Source organism: Leuresthes tenuis, unplaced genomic scaffold (genome assembly GCF_036924035.1).
Source record: "Leuresthes tenuis unplaced genomic scaffold, fLeuTen1.0.hap1 SCAF_21, whole genome shotgun sequence".
NCBI classification, from domain to species: domain Eukaryota; kingdom Metazoa; phylum Chordata; class Actinopteri; order Atheriniformes; family Atherinopsidae; genus Leuresthes; species Leuresthes tenuis.
The window spans coordinates 4,675,583-4,688,567 of record NW_027325375.1 but is presented as its reverse complement, the minus strand read 5'-3'; the positions used below and the strand labels follow the sequence as shown (position 1 = coordinate 4,688,567).

The following is a 12,985-nucleotide window of genomic DNA, read 5'->3' as shown; positions in this document are numbered from 1 at the left end:
CTAAACAACAGAACAAACCCGGTGAAGAAAACCAGGCAAGTGGTGAACAGAACTGCAGCGCATAAAGAAGCAGAGAGGGATAGTGGGGATCTGACAATGACTGAGACAAAGCGATGAGCATAAATATTGTGGGGAACTCTTGTGTAAGTGACTGCAGCTGGGGCAGATGAAATCAGGTGAGTGCTGAGGACCAAACAGGTGGACTGAGGTCAACTACTGGTGAAAATGTGGAACAGGGTAAACAAGAAACTAAACTGAGACCAGGGAACAACTAGAGAACTGAGGCAAGACAAAACAGCACAGTACAGACAAAAGCAAGAATAACAACAAAGGCAAACCATAAGAGGGACTAGAAACAAAAAGGCAAATCAAGAAAAGATTAATACAGAGAATAAATCTTACTACAAACCAATAAATCAAAACACTAAGAACATAAACAAGAAAACAGAATCAACAAAAAAACAAATCCAGAGTCAGAACATTCACAAATCCTAACAACACTGCACTCCTTCTACACGACATAGATTAAACAACAGGTGCCCTCAACCAGAGGTTTCTTCAGCTCTGCTGCAACAAGGGCCGATACAGAGAAGGTAACTCATCCATCCACAACCTTTTACAGCAAATCTGAAGTTTGCCACAGTATTGTCTTCTGTAGTGCATTAAGGTGGACATAGAACTGAATGGCTGGCCACATTGCTTTTGTTATATAGCATTTGCATGTAGATCCAATCAGTGTAAAGAAAACTTAGAATATATATATAAATGTATATATATGATGACTGATCAACATGAGAATAAATGATACACCATTATTTCAAATCTTTTTCCACAACATTTTTGCTCAAAACTGATTGACAACAAGTGCCACTCCCTCAAAAAAAAAAGAAAAAAAGAAGCTGTTGCTGCTCTCCCATGAGTCTATCTCGTGCAAAGCAAGAACAAAATAGCTGCACAGACAGCAGTCATAAAAAAACTATAACTTGGTTTCATTAGCTTGGGAAATGCCTGCCTTTTCTCCAGTTTCAGCATGCTTTCCTCTTCTTCTTCTGTATAAGCAAAAAAAAGACATTTAACAACAGTGGAAAAGCCTATTAGTTACATCAAAGTAAGAAAACTAGCTTTTTTGTTAAAATGATAAAGCAACTAGTTAGGGCAACAAACTATTTAATATCTGGTTTATGTTAAATGTAAATAAAACAGTTCACCAACAAATTCAGAAAATCAATGTAACTTGAGTTGAACAGAAGCTATTCTTTGTTAAAACAGCATCTAATGTAGAGGTGAGAAATAGATACTTCAGTGCAGGTACCACTTACCTGTGAATTGTCTGAATTTCTGATAAGGTCTCTGGTAAGACTTTCCCATATGTTTCTGGCAGTATAAAACACAACACAGCTCCACAAAGGGCTAGAATGCCCATCACAATGTATGGGAGTGAACTGTAGTATTTTCCTGTCAGTAACATATAAAAACACGCAATGAGGGAGGCAGAGAACAAGTTATTACTAAGATTGTAATGTGCATTGCTGATGACTGACAGCACTAAAACATATTCTCTTGTTAAATAGCAAACAAGATGTAAAGAAAACCTTTTGTTAAAAATAATTGTTATTGTAAGTAAATGTGCAATTTATTTTCCTAATAAATCATTTCGCTGATGACATTTAAAAGATCTGGAAGAAGCGTTTTTTCTTTCAGTACTAGCACTAGTAAAAAAAAAGTTTGTATTCATTTAAATATATGCTCTATTTAAAGATTGAATTAATTTATGGTTTAGCCATAGTTACTTCTACTACCCATGTCATTATAATTGCCTTTGTATGGGCTCAAATTGCTCAAAATAGAAAATTTGATAGACTTACCTAAATAAATGATAAAGGGCGAGATGATGGTGGCGATGCGTGCAGCCATGGAGCAACAGCCCATTGCTGTATTCCTGATAACAGTTGGGAAGAGCTCTGATGTGACTGAATAGACTATGCAGAATGCCGATGTCATTCCAAACTTTCCAAGCATCTCAAGAAACACAGCAACACCCGGCAGACCTAAGGGAAAAGATTTGCTGAACATTACAAATACATGCTAAAAACATCAAATGGAGGTTGGAGCCTTTTCTAGCTGAAGCTGAGTGTGAAGAGGGGTGAACCCTGAACAGTTCGACCGTCTGTCATAGGGCTCGCAGAGACAGAAGTTCACATTAGACTATATATATTTACTATTTGTAAAGGATGAGGGTAGAAACAAGATCTGCAAAGAGAGGGCAATTCTCAGTAAAAGTGCCTGTGAAAGGTACCAGGGGCATAGACTCGCCAGGTAACTTTCAGTGACATTCATAAACCTATTTTTTGTTTGTTTTTGTTAATACAATTACAATACGAGTATCACTACAACATCCACATACATTTTTGCATCTTGAGGGCTACAACCACTTCTTTTATCCACTTTATGAACTGATTTAGAGTTCTTAAACAGTTTTTCATTTGAACCGATACTTAACCCTTAATGCATACTGCATTACTTGCAATGTTTTTTTTTTTTAACACATTAGATACTGTTATAATGGAAATAATGTCAATTTAAAGTCAATTAAAAAGTTGTTGTAGTGAATTTATAAACTCCCTTGAGGTATTGGCACTGCTGCAACACTTTTAGCTAAGAAACCCCGCTTAAACTGTTTCTATTTAGAATGGTAATAAGGGTATTTTAGGTAATTAATTTGAAGCATATGTTAAGTTGGGTTTGGTTACTAAACTCCTTTGTTATGCTAAGGAAAACAATTACGGTTTGGGCAGCCTCATATGGACCCCATATGGTGACACTGGTGGATCATACCTTTGATATTGTACAGCCACAAGATATATATATGTATATATATAGGATTAATACTTCTTTCATGGTGTTAGAATGACTGAGTAACTGGTTAAGGAAGGTTTAGGTAAATGCACAAGGTGGAGTCCCATCCCAATATAATGTCTGAAAGAACACGTAGTATTAACAAGTCACACGATTTGGCGTCTTATTACAAAGCTACTTCTGGACATTAGCCATTTTAAAATGTATCTTCTGCTAATGATGATCTGTCTAAGCACATGAGACTGAAATATATTACAATTAATCCCAACATCCAATGAAATAAATAATATGTATTGATGTTTCTTGTATGATAATGGCCCTAGAGAAGAGAACTACCTCAGATCACAGATAAACAGATTCTATATATATTGCATGACTACACTTTATCAAAATGTAGTCACATATTGGTATATAAAATATGCAATTTCTACTCATTACTAATCTATTAGTAACAATGCAATGACCAGATGGACATTTGGGCTGGAGGCTTTTGCATCACGATTTGATACAGTTGGTACCCCTTTAGGGTTTTGGTTAGAATACACCCTTTGACAACAAAAAACACAAGAGGCCAACTTTTCCCTTCAATGTGCTTTCATTCCATTTTTTGGGTTTAAGTCTATAGAATTATGCTAATCTATCACAACCCATCATTTATCAAGTCTCAGTAATCAACAATCCTTTTTAAATAGATTTGAGCATTACCTATTGGAATGAGATGAACACAGAGGATCATCACACCTCCAACAAAAAGAGTTGAAGACTGACAGAAGTGCCTGGAGCAATACTGGAGCAGCAACAAAGCAATTAAGTATGCTGGAACCTCTACCACAGCAGACAAGAAGCAATTTAGGTAAGGGTCCCCGTGCAGGTTTGAAGTATTGAGGATTAAACCATAGTAACTAATGGTGATGATCATCCTGTCAAGAAATTCAAATAAAAAACATAAGATTAGAAACTCACATTTATACATACAGAACGCAAACAGTTCAACTGTAACTGTAATCACGTCTATTATAAGCAACACTTTCAGTGGGGCTGTTGAATTAAGGGCTAGGGATTTATGTCATGCAGGGCAGCTGAGGACGTACCACAAACTTGAGCACAGCAATGTAATACATGTGATGTTGCAGCTTCTCAGGATGGCCATAATGCTAACTTTCTCATCCTTCATAGCCAAAGCATGTTCAATCTGTAGAAAACAAGAAGGAATTGTCTCAGCAATTAAACTGAAAATGAAAATATGAAATCAACAAGATTTTTGCAACTCAAAGAGATGAACTGTATTTTTGTATTGTTTGTGGTATTTCCATATTTTGATGTAATGGGCTAGAATTGATCACCTGAGCAAAACACTTAACTTATGATGATCATGTGCTTGCTGATAAAGATACCTCAACTTGCGTGAAAATAGCCTGTGGAGCCTCTACTTTATTGCTCTCTGCAGCTTCTCTTAGTATAGCCTCAGCCTCTTTTACTCTTCCTTTAGAAAGCAACCAGCGAGGGGACTCTGGGATTAACCTGGAAAGAGAAACATCATCTGAAGATACACTCACATCATATAAATACACCTGACAAGGAATTTGAGCACACTATCAAATTATCTGAATGAATCTAAACTGATGTTTGGGGGCATTGAAGATTGATATTTAATTCAAGATGTTTAAATGTTTAAATCAAGATGTTTAAATGTTTAAATCAAGAGATATACTTGATGATAGGTGAAAGTGAACGCTTGTTTGTTGTGTTTAAAAAAAAGAATGCTGATATCAATCAGTTGCAGACCCCTAACTCAAACCAAAACTTATTCATCCCAGTTTCTGAGTCTTTCTTAAGCCATAGTAACATGCAACATACACTGCCCGTCCAAAAAAAGTTGCTATCTGGATTTAACTAAGAAAATAGGTAAGACCATCCCATTGGTTAATTAATCTGTGGATGACTATGTTTCAGCTGGCAACAAGTCATTTAACTCTAACTGATGCAGTGAGTAGCTTCTCATTTCTTAAACTGTTCTCTTTCAGAAGGGTCAGATTTTTTGGCACGTATTCAAGCAAAGAAAACATTTAAGGAGATTGCTGAAACTACCAAAATTGGGTTAAGGACTGTCCAATGCATTCTTTTCAAACCGGAAGGATAGTGGGGGACCATCATCTTCAAGAAAGAAATGTGGTTGGAAAAAAATCTTGAATGATCGTGATCGGCTATTACTTAAACATTTGGTGAAATCAAATTGTAAAAAAACAGCGGTAGAACTCACGGCTATGTTTAATAGTGAAAGTAAGAGCATTTTCACACACACGATGCGAAGGGGGAGCTCAAGGGATTGGGACTAAATAGCTGTGTCGCCTTAAGAAAACCACTTATCAGTGAGGCTAATTGGAAAAAAGGCTTAAATTTGCATAAAGATTGGACTCTGGACCGATGGAAGAAAGTCATGTGGTCTGATTAGTCCAGATTTACTCTGTTTCAGAATGATTGGTGCATCAGGCTAAAGAAAAGAGGCAGATGAAGTGATGCACCCATCATGCCTCGTGCCTACCGTTCAAGCCTGTGGTGTCAGTGCTATGATCTGAGGTTGCTGCAGTTGGTCAGGTCTGGGTTCAGCAACTTTATGTGCCCAGAGAATGAGGTCAGCCGACTACCTGAATATACTGAAAGACCCGGTTGTTCCATCAGTGGATTTTTTCTACCATATTCCTGGATTCATTGGGCTCAAATTGTAAAAGAGTGGTTCTGGGAGCATGAGACATCACTATCACACATGGATTGGAGAGTCCAGACCTCAACCCCATTGAGAATCTTTGGGATGTGCTTGAAAAGACTCTGCAGAGTGGTCCGACTCTCCCATCATCCCTATAAGATCTTTGCAAATAAATATTGTGACAGTGCAGAAGCTTATCGAGACGATGCCACGATGAATGAGTGCCGTAATCAGAGCTAAAGGTGGTCCAACGAAATATTTAAGTGTGGGACTTTTTTTTTGGATGGGTAGTGTATATAACATCAATGGTTGAACAATCTGTTAAAGCAATAGTATTCAATCATTCAGACGTCAGTCACTTTTCCATTGATGTTCCTTCATTCAGATGTGGCTTTGAAAGTAAGAGAGACAACAGTGAGCATGTGAAATTTGATTTGTTTACCAGATGTAACACTAGTGTATAGCCTAAATATTGCCAGAATAATTACTTTTTGCAAGCCAAGCGAATATTGATTGTGTAAAACAAAGCAACGGTGAATTTTGAATTGTACAAATGTAATTTCTTTTACAAGCGTAAGCTTGTTGAATAGTCGGTGTTATGTTCCTGAGGGTACTACAAAAACAACGTGATAGTTATCGACTCAAGTAATAAGGGATGACTACCAAATCCAAGGATTCATTCAGAGGAGAAGCTGCACCATTGCCAAACCCTCTATAAGTCACTCTTGAGTTACAGTTTTCTGAAAACATTGTTTTGCCTGAAACAAACACCTTTAACTGACATCAACCCCTCATCATCCATGATTGTGGAAGCATTGACTCTTGTTTTGCCCATTTGTTTTTCAGTTCCTGCACATTTTGTGTTTCCAGGCATTTTACTGTGAGTTTTCTGTGTCCTTGGTCAACCTGTATGTTTCCCTTTTACAACCCTCCCATTTCGTTTGTGCTTGCTCCAAATTTTAGACACAGCCGACTGGAAACAACCAACATCTTTTCATTTGCATATTTATACTACCTGTTCTGGAAAAAAAAAGATAAATGATTTTTTAAAGAAATATGTTTTATAGGTAAGTTTAACAAAGTCAGAATGTTTTGCTATTTAATAAATATCGTTTTGTGTAAAGTCTATGTTTTGTTAATTTTTCACAATATAAAAAAGCTGAATGAACATCATCCAAATGTGGTGATTCCATAACAAAAACCCCCACAAAAAAATAAATAACGAACAGTAAAAGTTGTTCTCTAAAGGCAGTGTTTGACTTGTCTATTCGAGGCTATGCTAGAGACATAAAGATGCAACTTCCTCTGCTAAATCTCACAGTACCAGTCCAAAGTTTGGGCACAGCTGTCCATTCAATTTGACCAAATAAAACATAAGAAAATAGAGACAAAAACACAACCGTTATAACAAAATTCACTACTTGTTCTAACCTATTGATTAATGAAATATTAAGTTTCAACATATGAATATCCTTACCACCACAAAGGCATGTAGATGAGTCCAGAGGCTGCCATTGAAATCATCAGCAGCCGCCATTCACGAAGGAAGTAGGCTGCTAGAGGCATTACCATGTACCCTACAGCTGAGCCCATAAAAACTCCCAGGGAGCAGAAGACCACTCGAGTTCTTGGGCTGAGAGTTTCTGATCCTGTAGGAGCCATACGTTAAAGATGGACTTCGACTTTTTTTGGTTTATTGCTGGAAATAGAATATTTGTGTGTGCGCGCGAGCATGCGTGTATGTGGAAGTGTGTGAGAGCACATACTTTATTTATACTACTTAGTTACTCACATGCAATTGAATATCTTAAGAACAAAATCTATTGTATTTTTAAAAGCGTACATAATAAAATTGTACGTACAAAAGCTAAAAGATGGATTCAGTTTTCCATAACCATCCACATCTCCAGATAATGTTACTTTTATACTGTGAATCACTAACATGTGACATGATTAAAAAATAAGTACGTGGGAGGTTCTCACCCTTTTCATTTGTACTTAAATGTGAGACCTGGCTTCAGTATACACCTCCCACCAGGTCCTCCATATGAAATCAGATGAAGCAATGTGAAATACTGCATCATTTACTGTACAAAAAAAACATACCCAACACAAATCCAATGGTATAGTTGGAGAACCCCCCTGCACCCACAACACAGAAAATGAGGCAGAAGATCTCCCAATTTGGTGAGAAGATCTGTGCTGCAAGTCCCACAGTCTGAAGAGCCATCATGACAAAGAGTACTGGCTTCCTCCCAAACCTGGGGAAGAAATATTGCTTATTTCAAACAGAAAAAATTGGGTTGTTTCCAAAAACTTCCAAAAAATATTATGTACAGTACTTGCCTGTCAGACATCTGGCCTGATATCATGGTTCCAAATAGCACACCAACATAATGAATGGAGGTGGACAGCGGCACTTTGTATGCATCGTCACATACTAAGTCCCACTGCAAAAACAACACATTTTCTCAATCATTGAGTCACATTTCTTTTTCAGAATGATCTAAGCCTCATAGACTGTGATATTATAGTAGGAGGAATATACAAGGATATATATGTAATGTATAGATTGCAGACAAGAAACTACTGTACGTTAACATAACAAGATGGAAAAACAATATCATGAGTTCAGATGATTCAATCTAAATGGCAATTTTGTTTTAATGTTTCAGGAATAAATGCTCCATGTGCTATAAAGACTATAAAGGTTATGCGGGTTAATGCATAGTGAGTGTTTCATCTGTTCATCCTGACAATCAATGATTTATTCTTTGCAAATGTTAGCTTTCTGCCATTATATCTGCCCAGCTCTGTACAGTTATAACTGCATTTCTGCTATTTTCCAGTCATTCACAGTCATGTGGATAAATAAGTCCATTGTTTTTTTTTTCTGCAATAAACATACTGTACTTTAACTAGCAAACATTTGATCCTCTTGTAAAGTTACTGTAGCGTGGTAAAAAGTATTTTATTTTTGTTCTGCAAAAAGCAAAAAATATATACTATTTATCAACGTTATGCCACACACATTTTCACACTCAGGTGTGTATTCTCGTTCTCACAGCGTATTCACATAGCACAGAAAAATTTGTTTCTCCAATACACAATCAGCCATTCATATCTACCAAAATGATCACATTAACGAAATCAATTATGTATCTATCTTAACTTATTTATTTATCTATTAACAATACACGAACAGTCCGGGCTCTTTACACCGGCTCATAGCTTTCTCCAGCCTTATGCTTGCTCGCGGTTGCTAGGCAACGAGTACTATCAACTGATAGCCTATTTCCGGACCGTCATCTGCTGGTGAGACTTAGACACTGGATCACCACATTTGTCAAACAATAAGCGAACCTTTCCCGAGCAGACAACACACAGACAATTTTCAGCACACTCATGACCTATACTTAATGCAAGTGATATTAAACATATAAATAATAACAATGTGGGTATATCACTGATGGCTCTGTATGCCACATTACTGATAAAGTTGATATACAAAAACAGATATATGAATTTTGCAGTCCTAATGATAATGTAAGTAGATTAAAGAACTATTTATATAAAAACAACCATCAAATCCATAAAATCACATTCTGTGATTCAACATAAGTATAAAATCTCTTAAAACTCGTACATCTAGATTTAGCTTCTCTCTCTTATTGAGAGCTGTTGCTGTTGTCAGGACAAGATCTACCAAACTCTCTAAACCATTCAGAAAACAGGATGTCAATGCTTGAGACTGTCCCCTGCCCATATATGTCCCCATGGGGCAGCCTCTAGTGGTAAAGTGAGCAACTGCATTTGAATTGTGAAAAAGGTTCCAACGAAAGGTCTGGGTGTGTTACAAAAATAATACATTTTAATCTTAAACATGATGTTTTAAATTTGAACCAATAGGTTTTCATTCTATTTCATTTCTAACCTTAATGAAGGTTATTAGCTAAACCCAACCAGGAAGTGATGAAGTGTTTTTGTAAAGTGTTGTGTTTACATGTACTTATAGCAGCCAGCAAAATAGCATCCACGAGGGTGACGGTAGAACTGTAAAAAGCATACATTTTAGTCATAATAAAGAGCTTTTTCAACCTTACATGAGTATGTTTAAGTAACTTAACAAACTTAACAAACTAAACAACCTGAGTTCATATACTGGTCTTAAGCTTGTATTATGAATATATTGATTGATTGAGATGTAGGGATGTGCTGATTTCTAAAATAAAGCCCTTCAAAATGACAGCTGCTCCACTTTGAAAATCCTCATATAGATCATATTTCCTTCCTACTACTTGTAGGAGTAGTATTTTACAGGATGCGCTTATGGGTTATATTTAGGAGTATTGTTTCTGTCAGAGGACCTGATGAAGTAACTGAATAGTAAAATTCTTAATAATTCAGTTACAAATTTGTAAATTACTAAATTTCTCCTGGACTAGCTTCCCCAGCAATTTCCACTCAGGAGCAGAATGCCTGACATAAATTTTGCTGTCTGCAGTCTCTGTCTGCCCATATAGTCTTAAAGTTGAGTGGAGAGGTGTTAGAGTTGTTCCTGCAGCCATGTCTTGATGAAAAAAAAATATATATTTTGCCTTCCTGATATCGTCATTAGGGCTCTAAGCTTGTCCATTTCATCTTCCAGTAAGCTCACACTTCCCATGATGATCAAGGGAAGAAATGGTTGAATCCTCAACCATTTCTTGGGGGTGTCATCGGGCGAGAGGTGGGGCACACCCTGGACAGGTCCACAGTCCATTACAGGGCCACACAGAGACAAACAACCATGCACACTCACACTCACTCCTAAGGACAATTTTAGAGACACTAGTTAACCTAACATGCATGTTTTGGACGGTGGGAGGAAGCTGGAGTACCCGGAGAGAACCCACGCCTGTTATCTGCAGCATTTTATATTTTTAACAGGTAAAGCTATACATCTTTATGTCAGAAAGGTTTAGAGATGGCACAGAGAAATAAAACACATTTCTCTGTTCGGTGACTTTGTCCAAGTTCAATAACTGAGTGTTTTCAGGTTCAAATTATCCATAAAGACAGTTTGGTGAGTCACGGCAGAGAAAAGTCTTCTGGACAGCATGATTTACAGTTCCTGCAAAACTCTGGTCAAAACAATCGACTAAAGAAAAGCATCTAGTCAGCACAAAATATTCTTTGTTTCTTTCAATGATCTACAAAATTCTAAATCAGCAGAAAAAAGGCTGTCTGACATTTTCAATTACACATTAATCATTGAGTGAAAAAATAGTTGGTTATAACCATAAGCGCATGGTTTGAAGCTACATCATGAGAGGTGGACGGCTTTGAGGGAGAAGGATGGGACCGCTTTGGACTTCAGTGATTTAAAAGCATATAAAGCGCAGTAAAAAGCGCGTGCTTGATACAAAGCACGTGTAGTCAGAGGTCTGATATTAGGCATAACAGTGAAGGAAAGTTGGAATCAGGCGCTGACAAAAACAGAGGGAAAGATACGGGGCCGGCTGCACCTTATGAAGAGCGGAAGAAATACACACAGCTTTACAGAGGAAGCAGGATTACATCGGTAAAAAATGATATTGTCTGATTTCATACTAAAATCTAGTATTGTTATACTCAGTACAAATGTTTAGTCTACACCGATTCATTTCTGTTACAGGGGCACCAGATTCTGAGACCAAAGGTGTAATAATTTTCACGGATGACTATTGAAACTATTATTTTCTCTCAATAAATCATCGAAAAAAGTTAGTTTCCTCTTAGTTGAGGTTCAAGTGTATCACCTTTTCCCCTTCTCATCATACAAAAAACAACCGTGACTTTAAATCAAATAACTTTGAATAATTTATCTCCTAGAAAGTCAACAAACAAACATAAAGAAATAAATACTCAAGGTTAATTTGTGACTTATTGCTTACCTCTGTGACAATAGTTGAGAGGTAGATTTCTTTGCTGTATGTCCACCCATCCTGACACATCTCCAAAGGAATTTCACTCACATTCACGTTCACATTTGGGATGAAATTATTTTGAGAATAATTCCTGACAGTCTCCAGGTGAAGCCTCCTGCACGAGCTGCGTCTTGTAGTGCCATCAATTGTTTCCAGTGGGATTGTCACGTTTCTCCACACCTCACTGATGCTGTAGTTTTCAGGAATATAGCATTCATGATGTGGGGTATCACCCACAAATACTATATAGATGCCAGTGAATCCATTTGGAAGGATGCTGATCGCCAGTGCAAAAAAAACCCTTCGCTGAAAGGGTCCCCAAGATCCAAGGAAAGATGTGATGGAGTCATAGTCTCTGATCTTGATGCTGCCCATTACCTCACAGAGGTTTAGATAGTTAAAGAATAAGAGCAGAAGTCAAGCCGGTGCTCTGTGAGTATGAACGAAAGTGTGCTCTCCTACTCTGTGATATGCCAAGACGGCAAGTGAAATGTGAAGTTGAGCTCACGTTTTAAATACCTCCCCTTGCTAAATGGGGGAGGTTACACAATTCTGTACAGTGCAGTAAAACCTTTTGTAGCACTCTTTTATCTAGACATAATTGAGCTGTTTTTGATAAAGAAGACACCACAGTTTTAGACTTAGAAACACCCTACGAAACACGAGTAATGAACATATGATAAAGATGTGACAGGTGAAGGAAGAATAAATCATTTAAGAAACCCTTAAAAAGATGGTAAATCATTTTCAAGAACAGATAAAACAGTAATGAAGTTCCTTCTCGCTGTATTTTTCAGTAACTCACAAGTAGTTTATTGCAGTTTAACAGTTTAAAGATGAAGAGATTAGAGCTCAGATGTGGTTGTTCATAAACTAATACAGAGGACCAAAGTCCTGAGGGACAGCAAACCAGGACTCATTATGATTTTGACAAGATCAAGAATACAGCCTTGGAATAGAGCGGCAGACAGGGAACTGTATAACTATTCCCCAATGTAACAGAGCTGTGTGTGTCTTATATTATTCACTAAATTGTTATAGTAATGACTTCTTAATTTTACACACGTTTCTAGAATCTTTTTTTCAGTCACAATGAAGAATCCACATTATTCCCAAAAGTGTTAAGTTGTCCCTTTTTGTCGTGGAGGAGACCCAGCAACCTTCTATTGAATATTAATACAACATTATTCAGGTCTTTCAACCTGCAGGAATATCAATCTGCAATCCAAAGCTTGAATTCCAACCATAACTTTAAGATTTGGATTAACTTGTATACTTACCCACTGGCTTATGTAGATCATGTTGTACAGAGTTACAAATAACAACAATTTGAAGAATGTATGTTAATTAGTGAGACCTCCTGGTAGACAAAGTATTAAACTACTAACAAAGTTAGGCTACATATTCACACCTGTTTCCCGTCTTGATGCTAAGCTAAGCTGACCGACAGTTGGTGTTAGTCGTGATGTATTATAAA

The 12,985-nt window shown here is 37.1% G+C and overlaps 1 protein-coding gene across 1 annotated transcript; it reads right to left on the bottom strand.

Moving 5' to 3' along the window:
- Window positions 1-964: 964 nt before the first annotated feature.
- Window positions 965-11,883, bottom strand: LOC140280309 (solute carrier family 22 member 4-like). Its single transcript, XM_072375607.1, has 10 exons — window positions 11,476-11,883; window positions 7,907-8,010; window positions 7,667-7,821; window positions 7,038-7,209; window positions 4,251-4,377; window positions 3,948-4,048; window positions 3,562-3,776; window positions 1,866-2,048; window positions 1,320-1,455; window positions 965-1,049 (listed from the first exon to the last, which is right to left on the bottom strand). The coding sequence occupies exons 1-10, from the start codon at window positions 11,881-11,883 to the stop codon at window positions 977-979; spliced, it is 1,674 nt and encodes a 557-aa protein (XP_072231708.1). The 3' UTR covers window positions 965-976.
- Window positions 11,884-12,985: the final 1,102 nt, after the last annotated feature.

Excerpts from the sequence above, each read along its gene's own strand:
- LOC140280309 (XM_072375607.1), bottom strand. The coding sequence starts at position 11,883 with ATGGGCAGCATCAAGATCAGAGACTATGACTCCATCACATCTTTCCTT. Across the intron at positions 7,822-7,906 it reads TCAGGCCAGATGTCTGACAG|GTTTGGGAGGAAGCCAGTAC; the intron begins GCAAGTACTGTA and ends TTTCTTCCCCAG. Across the intron at positions 2,049-3,561 it reads TGTTCATCTCATTCCAATAG|GTCTGCCGGGTGTTGCTGTG; the intron begins GTAATGCTCAAA and ends CTTTTCCCTTAG.